Source organism: Leucopleurus acutus (genome assembly GCF_964270905.1).
Source record: "Leucopleurus acutus genome assembly, chromosome: 10".
NCBI classification, from domain to species: Eukaryota; Metazoa; Chordata; class Mammalia; order Artiodactyla; family Delphinidae; genus Leucopleurus; species Leucopleurus acutus.
Window position 1 is genome coordinate 5,228,674 of NC_139153.1, and position 24,256 is coordinate 5,252,929.

The 24,256-nt window shown below is 50.6% G+C and overlaps 1 protein-coding gene across 1 annotated transcript; it reads left to right on the forward strand.

Annotated features, from left to right (window-relative positions):
- Window positions 1-1,566: 1,566 nt before the first annotated feature.
- EFCAB12 (EF-hand calcium binding domain 12) lies at window positions 1,567-22,532 on the forward strand (the record flags this gene model as incomplete). The annotated part of the gene is made up of 9 exons (XM_082847648.1): window positions 1,567-1,693; window positions 6,319-6,767; window positions 9,385-9,570; window positions 11,352-11,508; window positions 13,502-13,698; window positions 16,093-16,291; window positions 19,584-19,773; window positions 21,466-21,522; window positions 22,202-22,532. The coding sequence occupies exons 1-9, from the start codon at window positions 1,645-1,647 to the stop codon at window positions 22,530-22,532; spliced, it is 1,815 nt and encodes a 604-aa protein (XP_082703774.1). The 5' UTR covers window positions 1,567-1,644.
- Between the last annotated feature and the right edge of the window lie 1,724 nt (window positions 22,533-24,256).

The following is a 24,256-nucleotide window of genomic DNA, read 5'->3' on the forward strand; positions in this document are numbered from 1 at the left end:
GTAACTTCTTTATTTGAGACAAAATCCACATAACATAAAATTGATTTAACCATTTTTTTTTTTCTTTTTTTGTGGTATGGGGGCCTCTCACTGTTGTGGCCTCTCCCGCCGCGGAGCACAGGCTCCGGACGCGCAGGCCCAGCGGCCACGGCTCACAGGCCCAGCTGCTCCGCGGCACGTGGGATCCTCAGAGTGTACAATTCAATGGATTTTAGCACATTCACAGTGTTGTGCAACCATCATCACTAACTCCAAGATATTTTCCATCACCCCAACAAGAAACCCCTTACCTATTAGCAGTCAAACCCAATGATCCCTCCCTCCCCCAGCCTCTGGCAACCACTCGTCTGCTTTCTGTGTCTATAGATTTGCCAGTTCTGGGCATTTCTTACAAATGGAATCATATAATCTGTGGCCTTTTGTGTCTGGCTTCTTTCACTCAGCGTATTTTGAAGGTTCGTACGTGTTGCAGTATTACCGACCCAGGTTCTTAGACTCTTGAACCAACAGAAATTGATAAGAGGCCAGATGAGAAATTCAGGCAAGGCTTTATTGGAACTAGTGCTGCGGCAGGAGGGAGTGAAAACAAATAAGTTCCCTTGCTCGCTTCTGGGGTGGAGGGGGGTGAGCAGGTCCCTTAAATGGGGCAAGGGTAGAGGCTGACCCATGGGTCGGGCTGGAGAGGGGGCTTAGGTGGTCTGCCCACCCCCCTCGTGGTGCTGTGTACAGGGGGCCTGCGCAGTACCCTGCTTTTGCTCCCCACACCTCAGAAGCGGCCGTTGGGTTTTGGTCTTTTTGTATCATGTTGTTCATAATTGGCCACAACTGCACATATGTGCAGTTATTTTTCATCACTCACATAGTTTCTTACTCGAGGAGACACTTGTCCAGGTGTAAGCACTGCAGCAAAGGGTCCCAGGTCCCAGCCTGTCTCAGCAGCATGTGTCAATACCTCATTCCTTTTTATGACTAAATAATATAACGTCGTTTGGATAGACCACCTTTTGTCTATCCATTCATCAGTCAATGGACATTTCAAATATTATTAATACTCCAGTTCTCAGGTTCTATAATTCCAAACCATAGCACCCTGTCTTTCAGGGACAAAGCATACCAAAAACACTGCCTCTATTTGGCCACGACCCTCTCGGGTTCCCTCTGGAGGAGGGAGCGCCTGTTCTTTGGGTGAGAACACAGCCCTAAACATGTAGAGAACTGCTGAAGACCCTACGGCTTACAGGAAAACCTGGGATTTATCACTCCAGATTCAAGGGCCACTGGGCCAACCTAAGAAATCCTGTCTTTTGCGGAGCCGGATGCTCTGCACCATTTCCTCGCGGCTTCCTCCAAGTCCCCTCCCAGGACCCTCGAAGGGAGCGAGACTGTCGGGGTCTCCCGCTCGGGCGGATCCTCTCCCCGCGGGCCTTCGGTCACGTGGCGGCATCCAGCCAATCAGCGCGGGGCGTCCGTAGTCTCGGCAACAGTTGCGTCCAAGTTCTGCAAGTCACGGGTCTCTTGCAAACTTGGTATTACTGTTTTTCTGGTACCCCATACCCCCGCGCAAGCAAGCACACACACACACACACCACGCACACACGCACGTTCACACACTCTTTTTCAGCACCCGCTTCCGGCCCCGCGACCATGGACTATTTTTCTGAAGAGTACGAGGCTGTGTTCCGGTCTCTGCTCCGTAAGTTCACCCTAAGCTCCCGGGAATCAACGCCAGCTCCAGGAAGCCCTCAACCCCCGGGTGGACGGTGCAAGTGGGGTGAGGACTACGACAGGGACGGATATCTCATTGTGTCGTCCTCTCTCTGGGTGCGGGGTTGCCAGGGAGTCGGGGGCAGGTCGTGCATGTTTCTCAGATTTCCTTGCCCGGGCTGGAGGAGCAGGCCGAGTTGCTTTGGCTTGGAACCAGCGGCCCAATCCATAGGCCCGGGAAAGGTGTCCAGGCCCTCTGGCTGGCCCTACTTCTTCGCTAGACATTAGTGTGTTCAGTATGGGAGAAGAGGCATGGAGAAGACCAGCAGTCTTCAAAATTTTGGTGATAGCCTGCTGTCTTTGACAAGCGCTGCAACTTCAGAGGTGAAAGCCAGATAAATGGATACTTACAGAAGAAGGGATGAATACTGGGTCCAGGGGTGACACCCAGGAGTAAGAGGTCTGCTGAGTGCAGAGGATGGGGAGGAATGATTCCAAGGTCCTGGAGAGCTCTTTACACTGGAGCTTCAATTAAGGATACAAGGAGTTGTCCAAGCCAAAAGAGGGAGGAAAGGTATTCCAGACCAAGGGAACGGCATGCACAGAGGCCCAGAGACATGAGGTCTTCAGAAAACTGCTGGTAGTTTGACTGTTGCTGGAGATGAGAGGCAAGACGGGTCAGAAGGGACAGATCAGAAGAGATCTTGTGAGCCAGGAGATGGGGAAGCCACTGAGAATGACAGGATTGGATTGGGAGCATCAGCAAATGCAGAGTCTGACTTGGCAAACTCACAATGTTGGGAGTGGGGCGATCTGGGACTGTCCCAAATTCCCAGGCCAAAGACACTGGGAGGTGAGGGAAAGGTGCCAGGCTAGAGGGGGCTGATTGGATGGGGAACTTGGAAAGAGTTCAGTCTTGGTTGAGTTGGAGATCCTTGTAGGCTGTACAAGTTGAGATGCTTTAGGAGCAACTGTATGTAGAAAGTTGGAGCTAATTCCAAGTCATAAATATGAGTATGGGTGTCCTCTGCATATGCAGGGCCACAGAAATGAGAGTGGAGGAGAGTGTTTGGGGGAAAAAAAAAAGAGTGCCCAAGTGTAAGCCTGGAGACTATCTACATTTTAGGAGTGGGTAGGAAAAGAGAGGCCAAGAACAAGTGGCCAGAGAGGTAGGATGGAACTTAGGGAGAGATTTGTATCAGAAGCCAAGAGAAAAGGAGAGAATTTCAAGGAAGTAGTGAATTGTCTCCAGACACCTGAAGGGCTGTCCCAGAAAACAGGGAACAAATGTGTTTTCTGGGGCATCAGTGGGAGAGGACTAGGACCAAGGGTCGTAGAAATTCCAGGGAAACAAATTCTGGGTCAATATAAAGAAGTCTTCTCTAGCAGTTAGAATTAGGCACTCACAGTGTTAAGTAGAGAACACCCTGTCACTGGAGGTATACAAACAGGCAAAGTCCGCAGGGGCGTTGTAGAAAGAGTTCCCTGACCTGGGCAGGCAATGGGACTAGTTGGCCGCTGAGAGCTTGCTTCATTAATCCCTGGGGAACATTTTCACACAGGCTCTACCCACAACCACATGGTGACCTCTTTTATTCGAAGAGCCCGCCTCCCTTTTCTATCAACGGACAGAGGACCCCAAAGACTACTAGAATGCAAGCTTGGTGGGCCTGCAGCCTTCACTCTGGAAGGGAAGGAGCGTAGGGGGAGGTTAGGGAGGAAACAGGAACCGAGTCCCAGCAAGGTAGCTTTGCAGGCCATTGTGAAAGAGCGACGTTTACTCTAAGAGCAGGAGAAGCCATTTCAGTGAAGCCATTGCAGGGTTTCAGAGGGGGAAGGGATGCCTCTGGCTAAAGGCAGATCATGGATTTGGGGTCTAGGGGGGGCAGAAGTGGAAGAGGCGAGACCAGTGAGGAGCATGTTTTGAATGCGTTCCCACGGTCTGCAGAGTACAGTTTAAACCCCTGAACCTGGTGCTGCAGATCACTCCAACTGTATTTTCTTCCATTAACCTCCTCCTTCACACACAATGTGCTTCCAATTTGTGAAAGAGTTTAGTAACCCTGAAGTCCCTAAACCCCACCCTGATTGATCCCCATGCTGGCCCCTCTATCCCTTGAAACCAAACTCATTCTGAAAGCACACTCAACGTCCCCTACTGCACGATGACCTCCCAGATCCCTCGGTCAGCGTCTTTCCCCTGACTGAAACCACCTTGTAACCCCTCTGGTTACCCCACCTTGTTCTGTGCCAGCACACTGCCTGTTGGGCACCCAGCCAGTACCAAGCACTGGGTAACTTTCAGTAAATGCTGGTTTGATGAATGACTAAATTTTCAGTCGTACCAAACATCTTGTCCTCAAAGAAATGATAAATGGGTTGTTGAGAAGTACTTACTTCTGTCCACATTGATGTATACATACTTTAATTATTTTCTGACTATGAAAGGAATACATGGGCATTGTAAAGGGACTTAACAAATGTACTGACTGTTCACTTTGTGCCAGGCTGGGTACTGGGGACGCACAGGAAGTAAGACACAGTTCCCGCCATTGGGAAACTCACAGGCTGTTGGGAAAGAAAAGTATCTTCATCCAGAAAAATATGGTAAATGCTATGAGGGGGCTAAACATAGGGGCTATGGGGACCAAGAGGGGGACGAGGGAGAGCCTGGGGTGCTTCAGGCGACCGTAATGCCTGAGCTGAGCCTCAAAGGCTAAGTAGGGAATAATCAAGTGAACAAGGGAGAGACAGAAGCGTGTTTCAAAGACAGGAAAGAGCACGGTTTGGGGGGGGGGGCAGGAGGAGGGAACTACGGAACCACAGTCAGCTTAGTTTGGGTACAAATACAAGGTGAGGCAGAAGGAATGAGAGAAGGAGCTGGAGAAATTAGAGGGGTTGGCAGGGGTGGGTGGGACAGGTGGGGCTAAGTTAAGGAGATTGAACTTTATTCTAGAGGCAGCTGGGAGCAATAGAAGGGTTTTAAGCAGGAGAGTTTGGGTTTTAGAAGGAAAATGATGGTGACAATATTTTTAATAATAATGCTTTATCCCTTCTGAATTTCAGAACATTCCCACACGTGTTATTCATTTGATCTTCATAATAGCTTCGGGAGGTTGCTACAGGAGAGTTTATATCATTTTAGGCATAAAAGAATTGAGACTCAGCAGGATTAGGTGATAGCCTGGGGTAATATCAAGTAATGGCTAAGAGTTGAGCTCTGGGGCCAAACCAAAGTTCATGTCCCAGCTCTGCTACTAATCAGCTGTGTGACCTTGGGCCTCTCTGGGGTCAGTGTCCTTACCTGTAAAAATGGGTGTAAATCATGATGCCAACCTGTTACGTCTGTCCACTTGCCATTCACTCACTCACCAAATATCTACTGAGCTCCCACTATATGTTGGCACCGTGGAGGTGCTGGGACTCCAGCAGGGAACAAGAGAGATGAGATCTCGGTTCATGGTGTATTGGAAAAACATAAACCAAATAATTGCACCAGGGGTTTCAAATGCAACTGTCTGCCTGAACCAAGCCCTTACTGAATGAAATGAGCTGCGTGTGAGACGATAGGGAATGGTGAGGCCTATGGCAAGCTGCAGAGCGCATGCCCCAGCCTAACGCAGTGCAAACTGGAAAAGTTTAAGCAAACAAGTATGTCAAGCAAAACAGGACCCTAAGCCTCGTTCAGTATGAGGGCTGCCAGTTTGCAACCCTTGATTTACATACTTATGATAAGTGGTCTGAAGGAAAAGTACAGAGATAACAGGAGGATACAACACAGCCTGAAGCTGGAGAGTGAACATTTGGTCTGACACGTGGAGAATGAGGAGGAGCGAGGAGGCGATGGATGGGGGAGGGAGCATTCCTGGCAGGGGGAACCCTTAGGCAGGATGGGGCTTGGATCATTCAGGGAACAGAGAGAATGCCAAGACATCTGGACAGGGTAAGCAAAGACAGGCAAGTGATGAGGCAGGAAAGGTTGGCGGAGGAGGGTTATGGGACTTTATTTTGAGGACTATCTATGAAAAGTCATGGAAGTATTTCAAAATGGGAGGGTAAGTATATAAAAAAATAATAGTAACAGTGCACTTATTATGAACAAACTGGACTGATCCTAAACATCTCCACCACTCAATAAGGTAGGTACCATCATTATCCCCATTTTACAGATGAAAAAATTGAGACCCTGCAAGGATAAGTGATCATGCCCCCAGTAAGCGGCAGGGCCGGAACTCAGACCGGAGCGTTCTGGCTGCAAAGCCTCTGCGCTTTACGGCACTAGGCTGCCTCAGTTGATCAGACCAGATCAGAATGGCATTTTAAAAAGATCATTCTGATTGCCAAGGGGTACTGGGGGCGGGGGCAGTGGGGTGGAGTAAGATTAGAATCTAAGAAGTTTCATGAGAACGCATATAAATCTCTTAGCATAGTGCCTGCCGTTGGGATTGCCCAGTCACGTTAGATGTAATTATTTTCATCATCATAGCGAGGCAACAATAACGCCAGGCCTGGAACCCAGGTGCCCTGATGCCCAGCCTGGTGCTGAAGCATTTCTCCTCCCTGACTCCTTTGGTCCTCTTCCTGAAAGGAACTCACCTTCTAACCCTCTTCCAGGGTTGCGCCAGTCTGAGTACTTGGTTGACGATGGACGTGCCAGCAAGGAGCTCGTGTTCAACCCTGACGCGGTCATCGCCCACTGCTTCAAGCAGTTCAAGCAGGAGGACTTCCACCTGCCTCAGAGCCGCCGGAGGATCATCTTCTTGCCTCGAAAGGAGGCTCTGATGCCCGTCAATCCCACCCCCCACCCCCAGGCTCCCCCCGAGCCCACCCCCAGCTCCAAAGCCCTGGAAGTTGGGGACATCCAAGAACAGCCAGAGGACCCAAGGGCCTGGCTGACCCAGAGGCTGAGGGTTCGGCAGGACCTGGAGTCATTTGGCAGCATAGAGAGGTGGCTGCGGAACAAGTCCAGACTCACGCCTTCGGAGGCCAAGGTCCTACACGAGAGCCAGAAGGAGCACGAGGCCCGGCTGATGGGCCAGCTGGCCACTCCCAGAGACACCGAGGTGAGCAGCCCCATTTGCCAGATGCAGACACTTCGGGTGTTAGGGGCATGCTGTCATTTCACTCCCTTGAATTAAGCAGGATGGGGATCTTTTACCCCCACCCCCACCCACCATCCCCCTCCCAGTCCCAGGGGAGCAAACAGAAGTCCTAAAAAGGTGTATTTGTTATCTATTGCTGCATAACAAATACCCCCAAGGTGACTTAGAGCAACAGATGTTCATTATGTCACTGCTTCTGAGAATGAGGAAGCTGGGAGGAGCTTAGCTGGATGGCACTGGCTCAAGCTCTCATCTCAAGATGCTGGCCTGGGCCACAGACACCTGAAGGCTTGACTGGGCAGGATGACCCGCTTCCAAGCTGGCTGCTGGCAGGAGGCCTCAGTTCCTGGCCACATGGGCCTCTCCCAGGGCTGCTCGAGTGTCCTAACCACATGGCAGCCGGCTTCCCCCAGAGCAAACGTCCAAGAGAGCAAGGAGGAGGCTGCAATGCCTTTTATAACCTCATCTCAGGAGGTCTCAGTTTCAGAAGTTTCACACCATCACTTCCACCACGGTCTGTTTGTCAGGAGCAAGTCACTAAATACTGCCCACATTCGAGGGGAAGGAGGTTGAGCTCCACCTTAGAAGGGAGGAGGGTTGAAGAATTTGTGACTATATCTTAAAACCACCCTGGGAGGAATCATCCCTGGCATTCATCTGTGGGGCATTTTGAATACTCACTGTTCATTCATTGGTTCATTCATTTGTTGAGGGACTATATGTGCCAGCAGGTGCTCACAGGGCTACTGTGAGGATCACAGCTGGGAGGTTGGAAGAAAATTTTTTATAAATTTGTATATGTATTTATATATATTATACATATAAGTCCCTTTTATAAATATGAAAATAGAAGCTCAGTGAGGCCATACATTGTCCAAACCCATAGGGATGGTAAATGGCAGTCAGTAACCAAAGCCCTCATCTTCCAACTCTTTGCAACACAGACACTGTATGGGACATCTCCTTACAATACAGACACTTGAAATTTCTCCCAGTTCAGGTAAAGCTGGCATAAGAGGTCAGGTAACTTGGGTTTAAACCCAGCTCTGCTCCTTCCTAGCTGTATGATCTGGGCCTTAGTTTCCTCAGCTGTTCAGTGGGGATAACCATTGTGCCTGCTTCCTAGGGCCACTGTGACATCTAAATGGACTCATTTATATATGGTGCCTGAGACAGTGCTGAGCGTATCGTGAGCACTCAATAAATGTTTGCCATTTTTATTATTATTGCAGACTTACTGATGTCATCTGGGTTGGCCCCCAAACTTCAGAGTCAGTCCTTGGTGTAATCACAGTCAAAAGCCAACTTTCATGGGTCCAGCACACGCTTTCCTGCCAGCAGCACAGCATCTAGGTATAAGCACAGGTCTTGGGTTAGAAACCCAGCTCCACCGCTTACCTGCTGTGTGAGCCCGGGGAGGTCACTTCACCTCTCAGCCTGTTTCTTCATTTGTAAAAAAAAAGGGAAACTAATACCTAATACCAAATTCACAGCATTGTTTTCTTCATTCAGCAAACCATCACTGCCTACCTGCAGAGGGCTGGGGGCTTTGTTGAGTACAAGGATAGGAGGTGGGGTGTGTAGCTAAATAAGACATGGTCGTGCTCTCACAGTGTTCCCATGCTAGCGGCAGAGGTGGACAGAGCAGATTAAGGACTCTACAGTTTGCCACAGGCCATGAATAGACTCTAATACCCTGAGGGGCTATAAGCTAGGGAACAGCAAGGCCCTTTGTAAACTGTCAAGTGCTGCACCAAAGTAAAGGAACATTATTCCTAAGTACAGTCTCCCTCGGCCTCTGTCGGGGGGGACCCCACAGATACCAACATCTGAAGATGCCCAAGTCCCGTATATAAAAGGGCAGAGTATTTGTATATAATCCCCAAGCATCCTCCGTATAAGGAGGATAAATCATATCTAGATTACTTAGAATACTTAGTATAACGTAAATGCCATATAAATACAATGTAAATTTTATGTAAATAGTTGACAGCCAACAGCCATGACAAATTCAAGTTTTGCTTTTTGGAACCTTCTGGAATTTTGGGGGGGAATATTTTCTATCTGTGGTTGGTTAAATCCGTGGATGTGGAGCCCGTGGACCCGGAGGGCTAACTGCATTCCCGTTCACCTGGAAATGGAGGAGTAGGATTTGGATAGGAAGAGAAAGAAGGAGAGGTGTTCCAGGCAGGAGGCCCAGAAGGGGCAGAGGCTGGGAGGTGAGGGCAGCGGCAGTAGGAAGCTCCGGGCTGGGGCATGAATGTGCACTGAGAGCCCAGTGCAATTATAATACTGACTGGTCTGACAGGAGAGATGTGGATAAGAAGAAAGTTTTACTTCTCATATTGTCCAAGCCTCTTGTTTCTCATGGGAAATTGGAGGCCCAGAGAAGCCAGATCCCCCAGGCGTCCCGTGGCAGGACGCACCTGCCGGAATCCAGCGCTCCTTGCCCTCCCCCTTGCTGTCTGTTCAGGGTGGCTCAGACTCTCTCTCTCCCACTTCTAACTCTGGGGATCTAGCTCCATCGGCCTGTCTCCCCCAAACTCTCCCCTCTACCCCACTCTCTTGCCTTTTTCAGAAGAAAAGCCCGCGACCCCTCCACCGGCAGGTGCCCCCGCTACCACTGCCCAAACCCTCTGCCCTGTCGGCCTTGTACTCTTACCTGTGCAGCCACAAGATCAAGATCCAGGAGATATTTCACAAGGTGGAGCAGGGCAAGAACCAGAGGATCTCCAGGGAGGAGTTCATCACGGCTCTGAAGGCGGTAAGAGCCTCCCCCGCCCCCGAGGCTGGCCTGACTGGGGGATGGAGGGCGCCCATGCACCACCCTCCCCCCGCTGCCCCCTCCCCAGATCCTGCTCCGACTATCAGCCGTATTACTTATAAAGCCGCACTGGTATATGTGGCTTAACCTGAGGCCCCATCAGACCCCTAAAGCCACCCTGCACCGACCTGACCTTGAAAGGCCCTAGCTGAGTGGGAAGTCTGCAGAGTCAGCCCCATAACCCGCCAGCTGCTTGGGGAATCACCCCAGAACTGAGCACAGAGAGAGCCGGGCCTTCAGTCCTGCCTCTAGAACCTTCTAGAACTTCTGGAACCGTCATTGGCATATGACTCACCCGGGGTCTTGTTAAAATGCAGCCTCTCTCTCAGCTTCCATCTTGTTAAAATGCAGCTTCTTGTTAAAACACAGTGGAAGCGCGGAGTCCTCACCACTGGACCGCCAGGGAAGTCCCCCCAAGATGCTGCATTCTAACAAGCTCCCAGCGATGCCTGTGGTACAGGTCCACGGACCACACTTTCACAGGTTATTCAAAAATTCAAATTAGTTGTAAATAAATAAAAATCGAGTTCCTCAGTCACAGCAGCTACAGTTGGAGTGCTCAATAGTCACATGTGGTGAGTGGTTCCTCCACTGGATCCCTCAGACATAGAACATTCCCGTCATCCCTTCTATCGGTCTAGCAGAGGTTTGCTAACTATGGCCCAGGAGTCAAATCCAGCCAGTCTCTTGTTTTTGTAAATAAAGGTTTTTTTCCTGTAAATAAAGTTTTATTGGAACACAGCTACACCCATTATTCTACATATCGACATGGCTGCTTTCATGCTAGGAGGGCAGAGTTGAGTAGTGGTGACAGAGATCACGTGGCTCCCAGAGCCTAAAAATATTTACTATCTGGCCCTTTCCAGAAAAAGTTTGCCGACTCCTGGTCTGGGTGAATTAAGCTTTTATATATTTTGAATACAAGATACCTTTTAAAAAAACTTTAGGAAGGGGAATGCTACATCTTTTATGGTCTTAAATCATCACCAGTTTTCCCACTATCATTTTATGATATGTAATTATCGAAACAACATTTCAAAGCATTTAAAACAACAAAAAATAAAGAGTTGTTATTCAATGTAACCAAAAAGATAAAACATTAAATCCTTTAGCCCAGGTAAGTTCTGATCTTCTTTAAATAAAGCTCAGTGAATAATATCTACAGTCTAAAGAAGCTGACGAAGTTGTATTTCCTTTAAAACTTTTCTTCTTGAATATTCGATATTGCTGGCAAGCATTTTACTTCTCTGAAGTTGCTCACCATCCTTAAAGGAGTAATGTGTATCAGATTTCCGATTCTTTTTTACTTCAGTTCAGGGAGGCTTATGTGTCCCTCATGGACAGGGATGACAGACGTGAAATCCTTCTTCCAGCCCAGCACAGGAAGGCTGTCATTGAGATTGGAATGGAGTGGGGAGGGAGGCCAGAGGAAGAAGTAACAGACCCTGCAAAGATGACGATATGTCTGGACTGGGTTTTGAAGGAGGGATAGGAGTTTTTCAGGCAGGAAGTGGGAAATGTCTGAGTAAAGGCAGAGGGTGAGAACGTGTAGGGTGTGTTCAGGGCCCCGGGAAGGGCTCTGAGCTCCTGGGCAGAGACCTTGGGTGTGAGCTGGGAGTGGCTGAGGATGAAACTAGACGGGGAGGTGAGGCCAGGCTGGCTGTCCTGGCAGGACGTTTGGAGCCTGCCCGCCCGCCTTGGGGCTTCTCTTCTCTCCTCAGGTTGGAGTCCCTCTGAAAAGCCAGGAGGTGGAGGACATCGTGATGTATCTCAGCTCTCTGGGAAAGCACAAGAGCATCACCATGGATAACTTGGCCAGCACCTGCAAGCAGTGGTCTTCGGCTCAGCAGAAAAGCACCCTGGCGACTGCAACAGAGTGTACATATCCACCTCCACCCCCGTGTCTCCACTTCCGCATCCTGGGAGCCAGTGTGATGGAGGCAGCCTTGGCTCACTTGAGTGTGTTCTCCACCTCTGGCTTACTATAGGTGGGCCAAGCCTCCCTCTGGTATTTCCAGGCCCAGAGATCAACCGCAGGGTAGATATTCTCTTGAGTGCCCAGCTACCGGGTCCATTCAAAGATGAATGAGGCCCAACCCTATCCTTAAAGGAGGATTCTCAAAGGGTGGTTTTAGCCCATCAAAGCCCACCTGATAGGCTGAGACTGACCCAAACGGCAAGCCTTTCCACTTGTATGTGGGTCCAAGGCCTTCCCACTATTAATCTACATATTACTGATAAAAAGTTAACTAGAATTCAGAAACTAGAATTAGTACATGTTTAGAGTTTACTGGAAAACCTACTTTGGTATTCTACTATCAGGGATATTAGCAGGGCTGCTGTGAACAGTTGTATAGGTTGTGCACAGCTCAAGTTCCATTTGCCAAGCTGTGTGCTTGTGAAGCCACATCTATCCAGAGGAAGCACAGAGGCAAGTTAGAAATGAACCAGCCGTAGCTCTGCCTATGAATTTACAACACAGGGTACATCATGTTTTTTGTTTGTTTGTTTGTTTATTGTTAGTGCCACTATTGTAAAAAAATTTTTTTTGAACTATAGATAAAATTAAAGCCCTCCCTTGACTACTACCCACCATTCCAGAGTCCTCCTCAAATATAAACACCTCTCTCTTCTTCTAAATGAAACAGATCTTGCTTTATCCCCACCCTCAGCTTGGCAGGAATTTAATTTCAGACACATTTGTGAGGGTGGACGTGGGGGGACCTCCTCGCCCTCCCTGAGGTCATGTAAAAGCCCTGGGAGGGCAGCAGAGGGGTTTCCTTATGGAGGTGAAGATTTGGGCGGGGTCTCTGGAGTTCAAGGTTACACGGAGCTGGGTGCTCAGCGTCCTCACGGGTAGGTTCTTTTAGAGACGCCTCCCTTAGCGCATCCCCTCCTCAGTCCCACAGGGTAGCGAGATTTCTGACCTCCGGTCTCAACAAGCCTCCAGGCCGAGACACCGTCACCCCAGGCACAGTCTCCATCCCTCTCAGAACCCCAGGGAACCTGAGTGCCCCCACTGTAATGAGATCCTGTACCCTTTGTGTCTGGTGCATCCTCGAGGTCTCCTCGAGTTGGGTGGGCTTTCCCACCCACACTCCTTTTGCCTTGTCATTATGCATTACCAAAGCTTATCATTATCCGCGTAGTTGGCTGCAAGTTATTTGCTGAATGATCAGAGTGCCCCAGACACAAACGTGCTGGTACACGTTTGCAGCAAAGGTATTTGGGACCTATTATTCCCTAAGAGCCAAGAGCAGGTATCTGCTTGGCCAGTGCTATCTCAGTGTCCTCACTGAGTTCCTTTTCCCTGGAGAGCAGCAGTGGGTAAGGTAAGCGGACTTGGGTATCTCTTGCTTTGCTTAAAGGGGCAGTAGCATCAAGAGTCTGGACGCCTGGCTTACAAGGGAGAAGGCGGTGGCTTTGGGGCACCCCCTGTGGGCTGCAGAGCTTTACCCTCATTTACCCACAGCATTAGGTCATTTTCTCCTTCCAGTCCCGGGAGGTCAGGGCTACTATTCATGCTTTGCAAGGAGGAAGCTGAAGCTTGGAGAGGCTGAACACCTGTCCACAGTCTCAAAACCAAAAGGTGGCAGGGCCAGGATTTCATTTCTTCCCGGGACAGTGGAGGCCTGGAAACAGGATGCTAGAGGATGAGAATGGCAACAGGAGGGCTTGTGGCCACGGTGCAGGTGACGGAGGAGGTGGCCACACTGGAAACGGAAGAAGGGACACCTTCAAGGTGCACCTCAGATGGCACTGACCAGACACGTGGGCACCTGCTTGGTGACACTGGTTAACTGCTTGATGGATTCCAGGGCTGGGCACCCTCTCAGTTCCTCCTTCCTCTGTCTCTTCCCTCTGCTCCTAGACTATAGATCTGCCAAGGACAGTGGTTCCCCACAGAGTCCATCCAAGAAGCAGCAGGAGAATTTAGCCCCAGAGCCTCTCAAGATGGACCTGCTGACCGTGCCCGTGGTCGACACCGAGATGGAGGCCCAGCCCATGACCCTGGAGGAGATGGACGATGTGGGCAAGCGGTACCGCGAGAAGAAGCGGCAGAGCAAGGTGCCCCCGCCAACAGGGGAGGGATGGGGCTTGGAGACTGGGCAGGCCTGGGTTCAAATCCACTGCCCCTGCATCACTTTCTGGCTGGGGGAGCTCTTAGTAGGGGGCTTCCTTACCTCCCTGTTGCCTCTTCTGTATGTAAGAATGGCACTTACCTCACAAGGTTTCTGTGAAGATAAAACGAGATGATGCATCTGAAAGTATCCCCTTCGTCCAACTCTTTAATTATGACTTCGCATCCTGAGCCCAGGGCTGCATCTTCATCACAGCTGGAATCCAGGAACCTGGCCTGGGGCCTGGCGCTGAGTAGACACTCCAGAAACAATGTGACGAGTGAAGGAAGGGAATAACTGATTACATGAGTTAATTCATCCAATAAATATTTATCGAGAGCCTGTGATGTGTCAGGCACCGTTCTAGGTGCTGCCTAGAACAAAACAGCCCCAGGCCCCAGGAAGCTGAGAGAATAGTCAGGGAGGCAGACAGTACTAATATAATACTATCTATCAATAAATATTTTCTACTATATACTTTTTTTGTTTCTTTTTGGTTGCTTGGGGTCTTCCTTGCTGCGCGTGGGTTTTCTCTAGTTGCGGCGAGCGGGGGCTACTCTTCGTTGCGGTGTGTGGGCTTCTCATTGCGGTGGCTTCTCTTGTTGCGGAGCACGGGCTCTAGGTGCACGGGCTTCAGTAGTTGTGGTGCACGCGGCATGTGGGATCTTTCCGGATCAGGGCTCGAACCCACATCCCCTGAATTGGCAGGTGGATTCTTAACCACTGAGCCACCAGGGAAGTCCCTCTACTATATACTTTTTATAGTATAAATATGTATTTATATATATACATATATAAAATAAAATGTCAGGTATTGGTAAGTGTTATATTGACTAAGATCTGATTAAGTTGCATGATGAGAAAACCCAGAATGTTAGAGCAAGGATCAGCAAACTTTCCCTGCAAAGGCCCAGATAATAAACATTTTAGGCTTTGCAGACCATGTGGTCTCTGTCACAACAACTCAGCTCTGCCATTGTAGCATGGAAGCAGCCATAGACAACAGCTAAACAGATGAGTATGGCTGTGTGCCAATAAAACTTTATTTATAAAAGCAAGTGATAGGCCAGATTTGACCTATAAGCTATACTTTGCTGATTCTGATTTTATTGTATTTATTTATTTTTGAACAAAAACAAGGAAAATTTTGTTAATAGTTGACTACATCAGAGCAGTGATTCAAGTAGACGTCAGAAACTACTTTGGTTTAATTAGAACAAGAGATTTCTATTTTAAAATGCATTCTCGGGGGACTTCCCTGGTGGTCCAGTAGTGAATCCACCTTCCAATGCAGGGGATGTGGGTTTGATCCCTGGTCAGGGAACTAAGATCCCACATGCCACGGGGCAACTAAGCCCGCACGCCACAACTGCTGAGCTCACGCGCCTCAGCTAGACAGCCTGCGTGCCGCAAACTACAGAGCCCACGTGCCCTGGAGCCCATGTGCCACAACTAGATAGAGAAAACCCACATGCCGCAACTAGAGAGAAGCCCGCGCACTGCAACGAAAGATCCCGCATGCCCCAGTGAAGATTCCACGTGCCGCAACTAAGACCTGATGCAGCCAAAAAAATAAGAAAAAAAAAACCTTAAAAAAATTAAATAAATAAAAAATTCATTCTCGGACTTCCCTGGCGGCCCAGTGGTTAAGACTCCACGCTCCCAATGCAGGGGGCACGGGTTCGATCCCTGGTTGGGGAACTAAGATCCCACATGCCTCATGGCACGGCCAAAAAAAAAATGCATTCTCATACTCACAATAGCTATTTAATCATTTCTTCATAATACATACTAAGGTAAGCAATGACCTCCATTAACAGCTGATTCTGATTTTAGAAGCTTTAAAAAGATAGACTTTTTCTTTCCTTACAAAGAAATAAGGCCAAAAGTGGCTGTACGCTCCCCAGGCCTCTTCTATACCTTCAATACCTTGCTCTGTCAATACCTATATCTTCAATACCTTGCTCTGTCATCCTTAACACGTGGCTTCCACTTCAAAGTCACATGTGGCTGCACCTAATTTAAATTCCCACACAGCCAGACAGTCGAATGTAATGTTTCAACAGGACACCTCTAGGGCCTAGTGTATGTATGATACAGTTGTGTGTGCGCTTCCGTGTAAGGGGCTGTGCACACAGAACCGCACACGCTGACCATTCAGATGCTCTTCCGGGGATCACCTGTACCACGTGTGATTTTTCCTCCCAAGCCAGACTTCAGAACCTGCATTCTTTGCTGTTGCCCCTCACGGGGGCCTGGGGGGGGAGGTATATGAGGCTCTACATCTGCCTTGGGCCAGGAGGTGAGGAGGGGTGAGTGCCAGCCTCTGCTCTCTCCACAGCTCACCATCCCCTCCATCCAGTACACGGAGCACAGCGGGAACAAGCACTTTGATGAGCACTGCCTCCCGTCCACCATCCACGGGGAGATGGAGGCGCTGATCAACAGGTCGCGCACCAGCACCTTTCTGGTCTACCTGCAGTGCTGGAAGCTCTGCAAATCCTACAGCCTCCCGCTGACCGAGGACGTCCTCATGAGAGGTAAGGGCCTCGGGGCTGGTCCTCCGGAAGGTGCCAAGGGGGCCCACAGCCAGGGCGAGGATGGCGTCCACCTGAGGTCTGTCCTTCTCCAGCTGACACACATCAAAGCACGCCGCTGCGGCCTGTGGTGGGGACATTGCGGGGCCGGGCGGTGGGGGTGGGAGATGTTGGTGGTGGAGGGAGGAACAGCCCCGCCTGGTTCGCTCTTAGATGGGATTTTACAGCCCTGCAGGCCTGCAGGCTTCACAGGCCTGGAGGTCTGGGTTCCCCAGTCTAGAGCAGGAAGCGCCAGACCAGGAGTTCCAGGTGAGGGAGCCAGAGGTTGGGCACAAAGAAAGGATCCCGATTTCAGAGAGGGAGTCTGGCTGGAAGTGGTAACTGCTATGATGCACTGGGTGCTCCAAACCACTTGTCTAGGCCAGGCCTGTTTCCTGGTGCTTCTACCACACGGAGGGAAGAAGGCACCGGGAGACAGGTTCTGCTGAGGCCCTTTGCTCTCTGCTCAGACCACAGGCCTCCACCCTGAGATTTCCTATTGGTTCTGCCCTCTGCGTGGGGGAAGGATTGTGTTTTCGCACACGCAAGCAGAGCTGAACCCTCCACATCTCTGGGTGTGTGCTTCTGAGACATGGGACAGGGGAGTGTCCCCATAAGCCCCTGCTGACCATGTAGCAATGCCGGCATCCCACATTTATGAGTTTATTTATTTAATGGGCAGGTCACTGTCTGTGCTTTAAAAACACGGAGTGAGCTGCACTTGAGGGCAGAGGTTTTCCCATAGGAACTCTGCAGGAAGGAGCTGTGGCCATACTGGGCATGTGGCTTTCTCAAAAAAGGGGGCCCCCAGAGAGTAGTGTGACTTACCTGAGAACAAGAGTTAACAGTCACAATTGATTGTTTCCATCTTTTCCCCCAGATGGAGGGAAACACGTGCTAAATGTACAGGGCCTTGGGTCTTATATTAGTTTGCTAGAACTGCCATAACAGAATACCACAGACCGGGGGCTTAAACAGCAGAAATGTATTTTCTCACAGTTCTGGAGGCTAGAAGTCCAAGATCAAGGTGCCAGCAGGGTTGGTTTCCTCTGAGGTCTCTCTCCTTAGCCTGCAGATGGCCACCCTCTGGCTGTCTCTTCACATGGTGTTTTCCGTGTACACATGAACCCCTGCTGTCTCTCTGTGTGTCCAGATTTCCTCTTCTAAGGATACCAGTCAGATTGGATTCAGACCCATCCTAACGGTCTCATTTTAGCTTAATCACCTCTTGAAAGGCCCTATTTCCAAATACAAATTCTGAGATTCTGGGAGTTAGGGCTTCAGTATATGAATTTGGGAGGACACAAGTCAGCCCATAACAGGTCTATACAAGGGGAAGTGGCCAAGGGCCTTCAGGAACACAGGCCAACCAGCCTAAATGGTCATTGTCTGCTGCACACGCTGCCCACCCTTTGCTTGGGCGGCCACTTGCTGCCCGCCTGGGTGGGGAGGGCAGAGACAGTAGGAGACCCCACTGCTCTGGACACCAACTTTTCACCACATCATCGTTCCTTCCTCCTCCCCTGGGGAGCCTTGTCTACCTGGATCATTTACATTCCCTGGTCTTGGCTAGCGGTGGAGCTGCAGCTGTGTCTTCTAAAATACCAACATGCTTGCCAGGTACCCGAAGGCTCCTGTGGGCTAGGTCTTTTCCCTGGACGTGCCCCTTGGTCTGTCCCCACCAGAGGGACAGCTCTACTGATTCTCTCCACCACTGGCTTTTGCTGGGTCCTGGGTCCACACACAGGTGAGCTTCACCTGTCTGCAGGATCCCACCACCCATGGGCACACGGGAGCATCTGTGGGTGGGCTTCCTTTTGCTTCTGATTGGTCTAGATGGAAAAGACACTGGTCCATCTCTGACCACTGTCCTGGCCACTATCTGTTGGCTGTCCTTATGACAGAGGTGTGATCTGCTGTGGCCCAAGAAGCACAAACACAGGGATTTCCAGGTCTGTGTTCAAGGCTAGAGCTTGTGTTCAAGGTCTCAAGCTTATGGGCCGGAACTCCAGAACATCGAGGCATTTCCCGTCCCCACTGAATATAGCTTTATTATTTTTCTCCCCCTGATTTTATGGATAATCCATGCTCACTTATATTTTTTGAAAACATAAAAATAAAAATCCCCCCAGCCTGAGTTGACCAGCAATAATATTTTAGTGACTGTCCTTTCACAAGGACAGTCTTTCTTTACTATTTACACAAAATTATTTATGTAAATCATTTTTAAAGTCGTGTGTGTGTGTGTGTGTATATATATATATATATATATTTTTTTTTTTTTTTTTTTTTTTTTTTGCCGTACGCAGGCCTCTCACTGTTGTGGCCTCTCCCGTTGCGGAGCACAGGCTCTGGACGCGCAGTCTCAGCGGCCATGGCTCACGAGCCCAGCTGCTGCACGGCACGTGGGATCTTCCCAGACTGGGGCACGAACCTGTGTCCCCTGCATCGGCAGGCAGACTCTCAACCACTGAGACACCAAGGAAGCCCCTATATATATATATATTTTTTTTTAATGTAGTTTTCAAAAATCATTTAAACCTTTAAAAAATGTTGACATGGCACGTCTCCTCCTTCCCTCCCTTCCCTTCTCAGCTCCTCAATCCCTGCCCTCCCTGCCCCAATAACCAGCATTAATAACCTGGAGAATAACCCTCCATCACTGTGTCCAGAACATGAGATGTTTGTGTGTCACCATCTTAGGACAAGCCCTGCTCAGCAGCTGCAGGAGGGCGGAGCCCCAGCCCAGTGCTTCTTACGTTCTTTACGAGGAGAAAACTGCCAGCGACTGGGTCTAAGTTAATCTAGTGAAGTCTTGGGTGAGCCCTCCCGTCCTCCTCCTTGACTTCTGACCAGGATGCCCCTGCAGAGTGGGGTGTAGGGCAGCGCTCCGTCCTAACTACCCCCAGGCCTCGGGGCCACTGCTGCCCTAGCTGTGAACAGGCACCCTCACCTGTGGTCCTGTGAGCGGTACCGCGCCAGCCGCGCCTCCCAACAGCGTGCTGCGGTGATGCACACACCACCGTAGGGGAGGCTGGGAGAGGGCCTGGGGGACGCTCTGCGCTATTGTTTGCAACGTGCTGTGAATCTACAGTGATTTAACAATAAAAATTTTTTTAATGTATATAAGAAAAATCTTTTCAAGCAAAAATGTGAATTTGTTAAAACAAATAGACAAACCCCCCGCTCTGCCCCAAAGGCTCGGTATGGGGAGGGGTCTTGGGCTGACAGGCCGTATTTCTCTTGCTGCTCACAGCCCTGCTGTACCCGGGGGACAAGATCATTTTCCAGAAGGACCAGGTGTGTCCAATCCGGCAACCGGGAGGCTACTACTCGGACCTGAAGATCTTCAGTCCGAACCAGGCCCTGCTCCGATCCCAGGGCGTTTCCAAACCTGTGGCTCAGAAGCCTGACAAGCTGAGTGTCGGCCCCCTCCTCCCCTGCCTGTGCTCCTGTCCCACTGCTGCCCCTTTGCTGGGGGGCTGGGGGTCACGTTGTGCCAGTGTCTGTGTCCTAACCTGGCATGTCCAACCCAACTGATCACCATGGACTGGCCACGTGTCCCCGGGCACGTGTCTCTGCAGCCGCCTTGCCTCGTTCCCACACAGCCACCCTCCTGACCACATCCTATGTGACCCCAAGCTCTCTGGAAAAGGTTAAAAAGAGGGACTTCTTAGAGAAATGGGGGAGGACCCTTCACAAATTATGGGCTGGGTGTCAGGGCCCCTGCAAAGGACAGTGATAGCAGCCCCTTCTCTGTCCTGCCTTCTCTGGCAAAAGGTGGGCTTGCAGCCCCCCAGGAGGAGAACAGAACTCTGCACTGGGGCCTCCCCCTGACCCTCAGATCCCAAGTCCTCTCTAAGAAAATGTCCTCCTTTGTCAGGAGGTTGACCCGAGGGCAGGCTATGAACAAGCATCAGTGGTGACTGCAGACTGGAGAACGGCAGCATCCCTGCAGAGTGCGGGAGGAGGGGGCAGCTGACCAGATACCATGAGGGGGGGAGGGGCCCAAGACGGAACCACACCGTAGGTCACTGCCAGCTGCCTGCTAGGGTAGTCTGGCCAGAACAGCGGGGGTGGGATGTAGCAGAGCTGAGTGGAAATCCAACAGGCCAGCGGTTAAATGGACAAGCTACCTTACTCACCGAGCCTCAGTATGTTCATCTGTAAAATGGGCACAACAGCTATACCACACACAGTGAGGACCAATGAGAAATGCAAGTAAGCTTCTTAGCAGTTAGCACGCGAGCACTGATTGTTGTTGTTGTTTTAGCCTGCCCCGTCATGGCGTTCTCCAGTGCAGGAGTGGGCTAGGTCTGCAGGTGGGGCTGTCCACAGCCCTGGTTGGGAAGAGCTGAGCATGAACAGGGCAGGTGGTGGCCTAGAGAGTCCTTTCTGATCCCCTAGTGACTGCCTTCCAGCCCCTGAGTGGCTGCCACCAGTTCCTGAGCCATGAACCTAGGGAACCTGAGAAAGTGACTTTTGTCCTGCTTAGGTGGGCCACAGTTATAAAGGATAGATGTCCCCCGGGGCAGGGGTGGACTGGTTTCATTGGCTTCTTTGAATGCATTGTGAAGGATGCTGGAGCCAGACGCAGGCTTGCTGGGAAAGTGTGCTGCGGTGATTAGTGATGTCTTCTGGGAAAGTGTGCTGCGGTGATTAGTGATGTCTGCCAGGCCTGAGGTTTGGGGCGTTAGCTTTCACCACCCTTGTCCTCAAGGCTGGATTCAGCTCTGGAAGGCAAGTGGGAGTCAGGGGCCCCAAAAAGACTCAGATTACCGAGCATGTCTCATAACCATCTGGGAGGTCTCTGTGCTGGGAAATGAGAAACCCGAGGCTCCACAAGAGGAGTGACTTGCCCCAAGTCACCCAGCCAGCCAGGCCTTGAGCCCAGGGCTGTCATCCTGTCTGCCTGACCAATAGGGGCCCAGAGGTCTAGACACCCCAGCGCACTGTGTGTTCCACTGGAGCATGGGGGACAGAGTCAGGGCCCCACCCAGGTAGAAGAAGTTCTCCTTTCAGAGCTCTGGTCTGGACTCAGAAGTGGACCCCCTGTCACACTGACCTACTCCCCAAAGCCCCACTGACCTGGATTTCCTGTCTCCTGAAAAGGTACCTCTCTCTCTCTTCTCCACTAGGAACATGCTGAAGAAAGTCAAGAAAGTCAGCTTTAAGAAGTTTGAGGAATTCACCAGGTCCGTAGTGATCATCTAACTCTGGGAGGGGGGCGGGTAGGAGGAAGGTGCCCAGGACTCGCATGTTGCAGGGTACACGGCAGCACTGCACCTGGGACTCAGTGCCCAGGAGCTGAGGGGCATAAAATGACACTTAGGAGTGCTAGGCAGACACTGCTCTCCAGATGTTAGCTCACGTAAATCCTCTCAACAACCCTATGAAGTTACTCTTAGCATTCCCATTTTGCAAAAGAGGAAACTGAGGTACAGGAAGTTTGACTATCTTGCTCAAAGTCACATCTCTATTAAGTGGTGGAGCAGGGATTCGGACCCAGCTGTGCTGGCTCCAGAGGCTGCATTCCGAACAGCACATTAAAATGCCTCTGCAGAGCAGACAGTGTGCACTTAAGAGTTTGGGTTTAGAGGCAGCAGACTGGCACTCAAGCCTGTGCCCTGCCACTTGCTGGCTTGTGTGGTCTTGGAGAAATAACTCAGCCTCCTTAGGCCTCCGGGTCCTCGCTGGTGAGGCAGATGGGACAATAGAGCCCACCGCACAGCACTGTCGGGAGGGCTGAGTACTAGAGTGCTTAGCACGGTGCTGCACCTCCACTCTGCTCACAGCGGGTGGGCTCCGCTGGGAAGCAGCCCCAGCCGCCACCTGTCTCCATGACAACCGTCCCAGTGTCTTCTCCTTCTCCAGGAAGCTGAAGGCGAAGAGGCCCAGTGGTCCGCAGCTAACCCATCCCAATTTCTTCTGGCCGGGTCACCTCCTGGACAAGCTGAAGCTCTACCTGCCCACTGTGACCGTGGACCGGAGCCTGGCGCTCTTCAGTTGTGTCCAACACCGGTCCCAGGCCTACTCAGCCACCTACCATCCCGACCACTGGTGGCCCATTAAAGACATGAACTACATGACCTATGCCTATTACGATGCCCCCAAGATCTACCACATCAACTGGACTGGCCCAAGTGTCACCAAACCTAGCCATCCTGGGCCGGGGGCCAGTATAGCTAGCAGCCCAGAGCCGTAGACACAGGGACGGTATCAAAGAACCAAACAGAAGTCGTTTCAGTGGGAAGGCCCGGGCCAGCTCTCTCCAAACTCAAAGTGTGCAGTGTGTCAGAGAGTGGATGTGTCCAGGGAAAGATGTGGGTTTTGAGCATTTCCCTCTCCTGACCTCTGTCCTTTTGAAATAAACCACGTTGGAGTTTTTCTCATGTCACCTGTGATACAGCTGATGTGATTTCCTGCTCAGGAGCTGTGGCCAGAGGGATGTTGGCAAGCTGGGGTCCTGAGCCTGGGAAAAAAACACACATTACCTGGGGTTTTGACGGGGATGCCTGCATGGCACCTCCAGCCTCTCATCCTGGATCTCAGGGCCCACCAGGAAGCAGCAGGCAATGTGGGTACCCCTGTGCCCTTCTCTTGAAATAAGTGTCCCTCATCCCCCAAAGAATGAGCCATTTGGGTCACTACTTCCAAAACTCTTGGGCCTTTCACAAGTGCAAGCACACTGGTTCGTGAGCCCTTCCCCTGATTCGCCCACCTGACCCCCACATCAAGACATTTTCCTTCACAACACACACCCTGTGGGCTGCTGTTAGCACAGTGCCTCTGTGCTCAGCATCCCAGTTGACTTCCACAGCCCACAGGGCAAGCAGGATTCGTGAGGCGTGGCGCAGTCTCGAGAGGTGTGGTGCAGTCTCAACCCTACGGCGTGCCAGCTGTGTGATCTTGGACAAGACATTCCCTTCACATTTCACATTTCATGTCTCTGGCTCTCCTCAAACTCCCCTTCACAGTCAAAATCTCACGAAGGAGTTGTCAACACTTGCTCCCTTCCCTTCTCACCCATTACGAAGTCAACAACACCATCCACTTCAGCTTCTGTCTCCATCTGGCCCTGAAACTACTCTACCACAGATCACTGATGGATGACATGACATCCCTATCGTGTTCGGGCTCCGTTTTTTTTTTTTTTTTTTTTTTCCTCTCTTGAAATTTGATTTTCACAATAACCTTCAAAACAAAAGCTAGGGCTTCCCTGGTGGCGCAGTGGTTGAGAGTCCGCCTGCCGATGCAGGGGACACGGGTTTGTGCCCCGGTCCGGGAGGATCCCACGTGCCGCGGAGCGGCTGGGCCCATGAGCCATGGCCGCTGAGCCTGCGCGTCCGGAGCCTGTGCTCCGCAACGGGAGAGGCCACAACAGTGAGAGGCCCGCGTACCGCAAAAAAAAAAATAAAAATAAAAGCTGAAATAAAACAAAGAACAATTAAAAACGAGGCAGTCTAGCCTAATGGTTAGAAGTGTGGAATTTTTTTTTTTTTTTGGCGTCAAATCTCCATACTTCACTCTCTACATATGTAAAATGGGAAACCTAATAGAACTACCGCATGGAACTGTGCGAGGCCCACTGAACGAGAGCTGTTACAGTCTCATTGCTGTTTACTCTATAAATTCACGTGAGAGAATTATTAAAATGTCGCTGTTTTGTTCCCTCCTGGCCACTAAGAGACGCACTTCGGAAGAAGAAACGCGGGAGACAGTATTCTAAAAGCTGGATTATCCTCCGGAGGGGCGGCTTCAATTCCTGGCGGAAGTGGATGCCTCCTCACCAGGTCTTAAGAGCTCAAAAAAAATTCCAAATTTTTACGTAGTCCCAACGGCAGGCATGAAAATTTTTAGCGCTACTCCTAGATATTAACATCTAGGAAAACACAAGTATCCTCGAATTTTTTCACTATTATTTCTCTG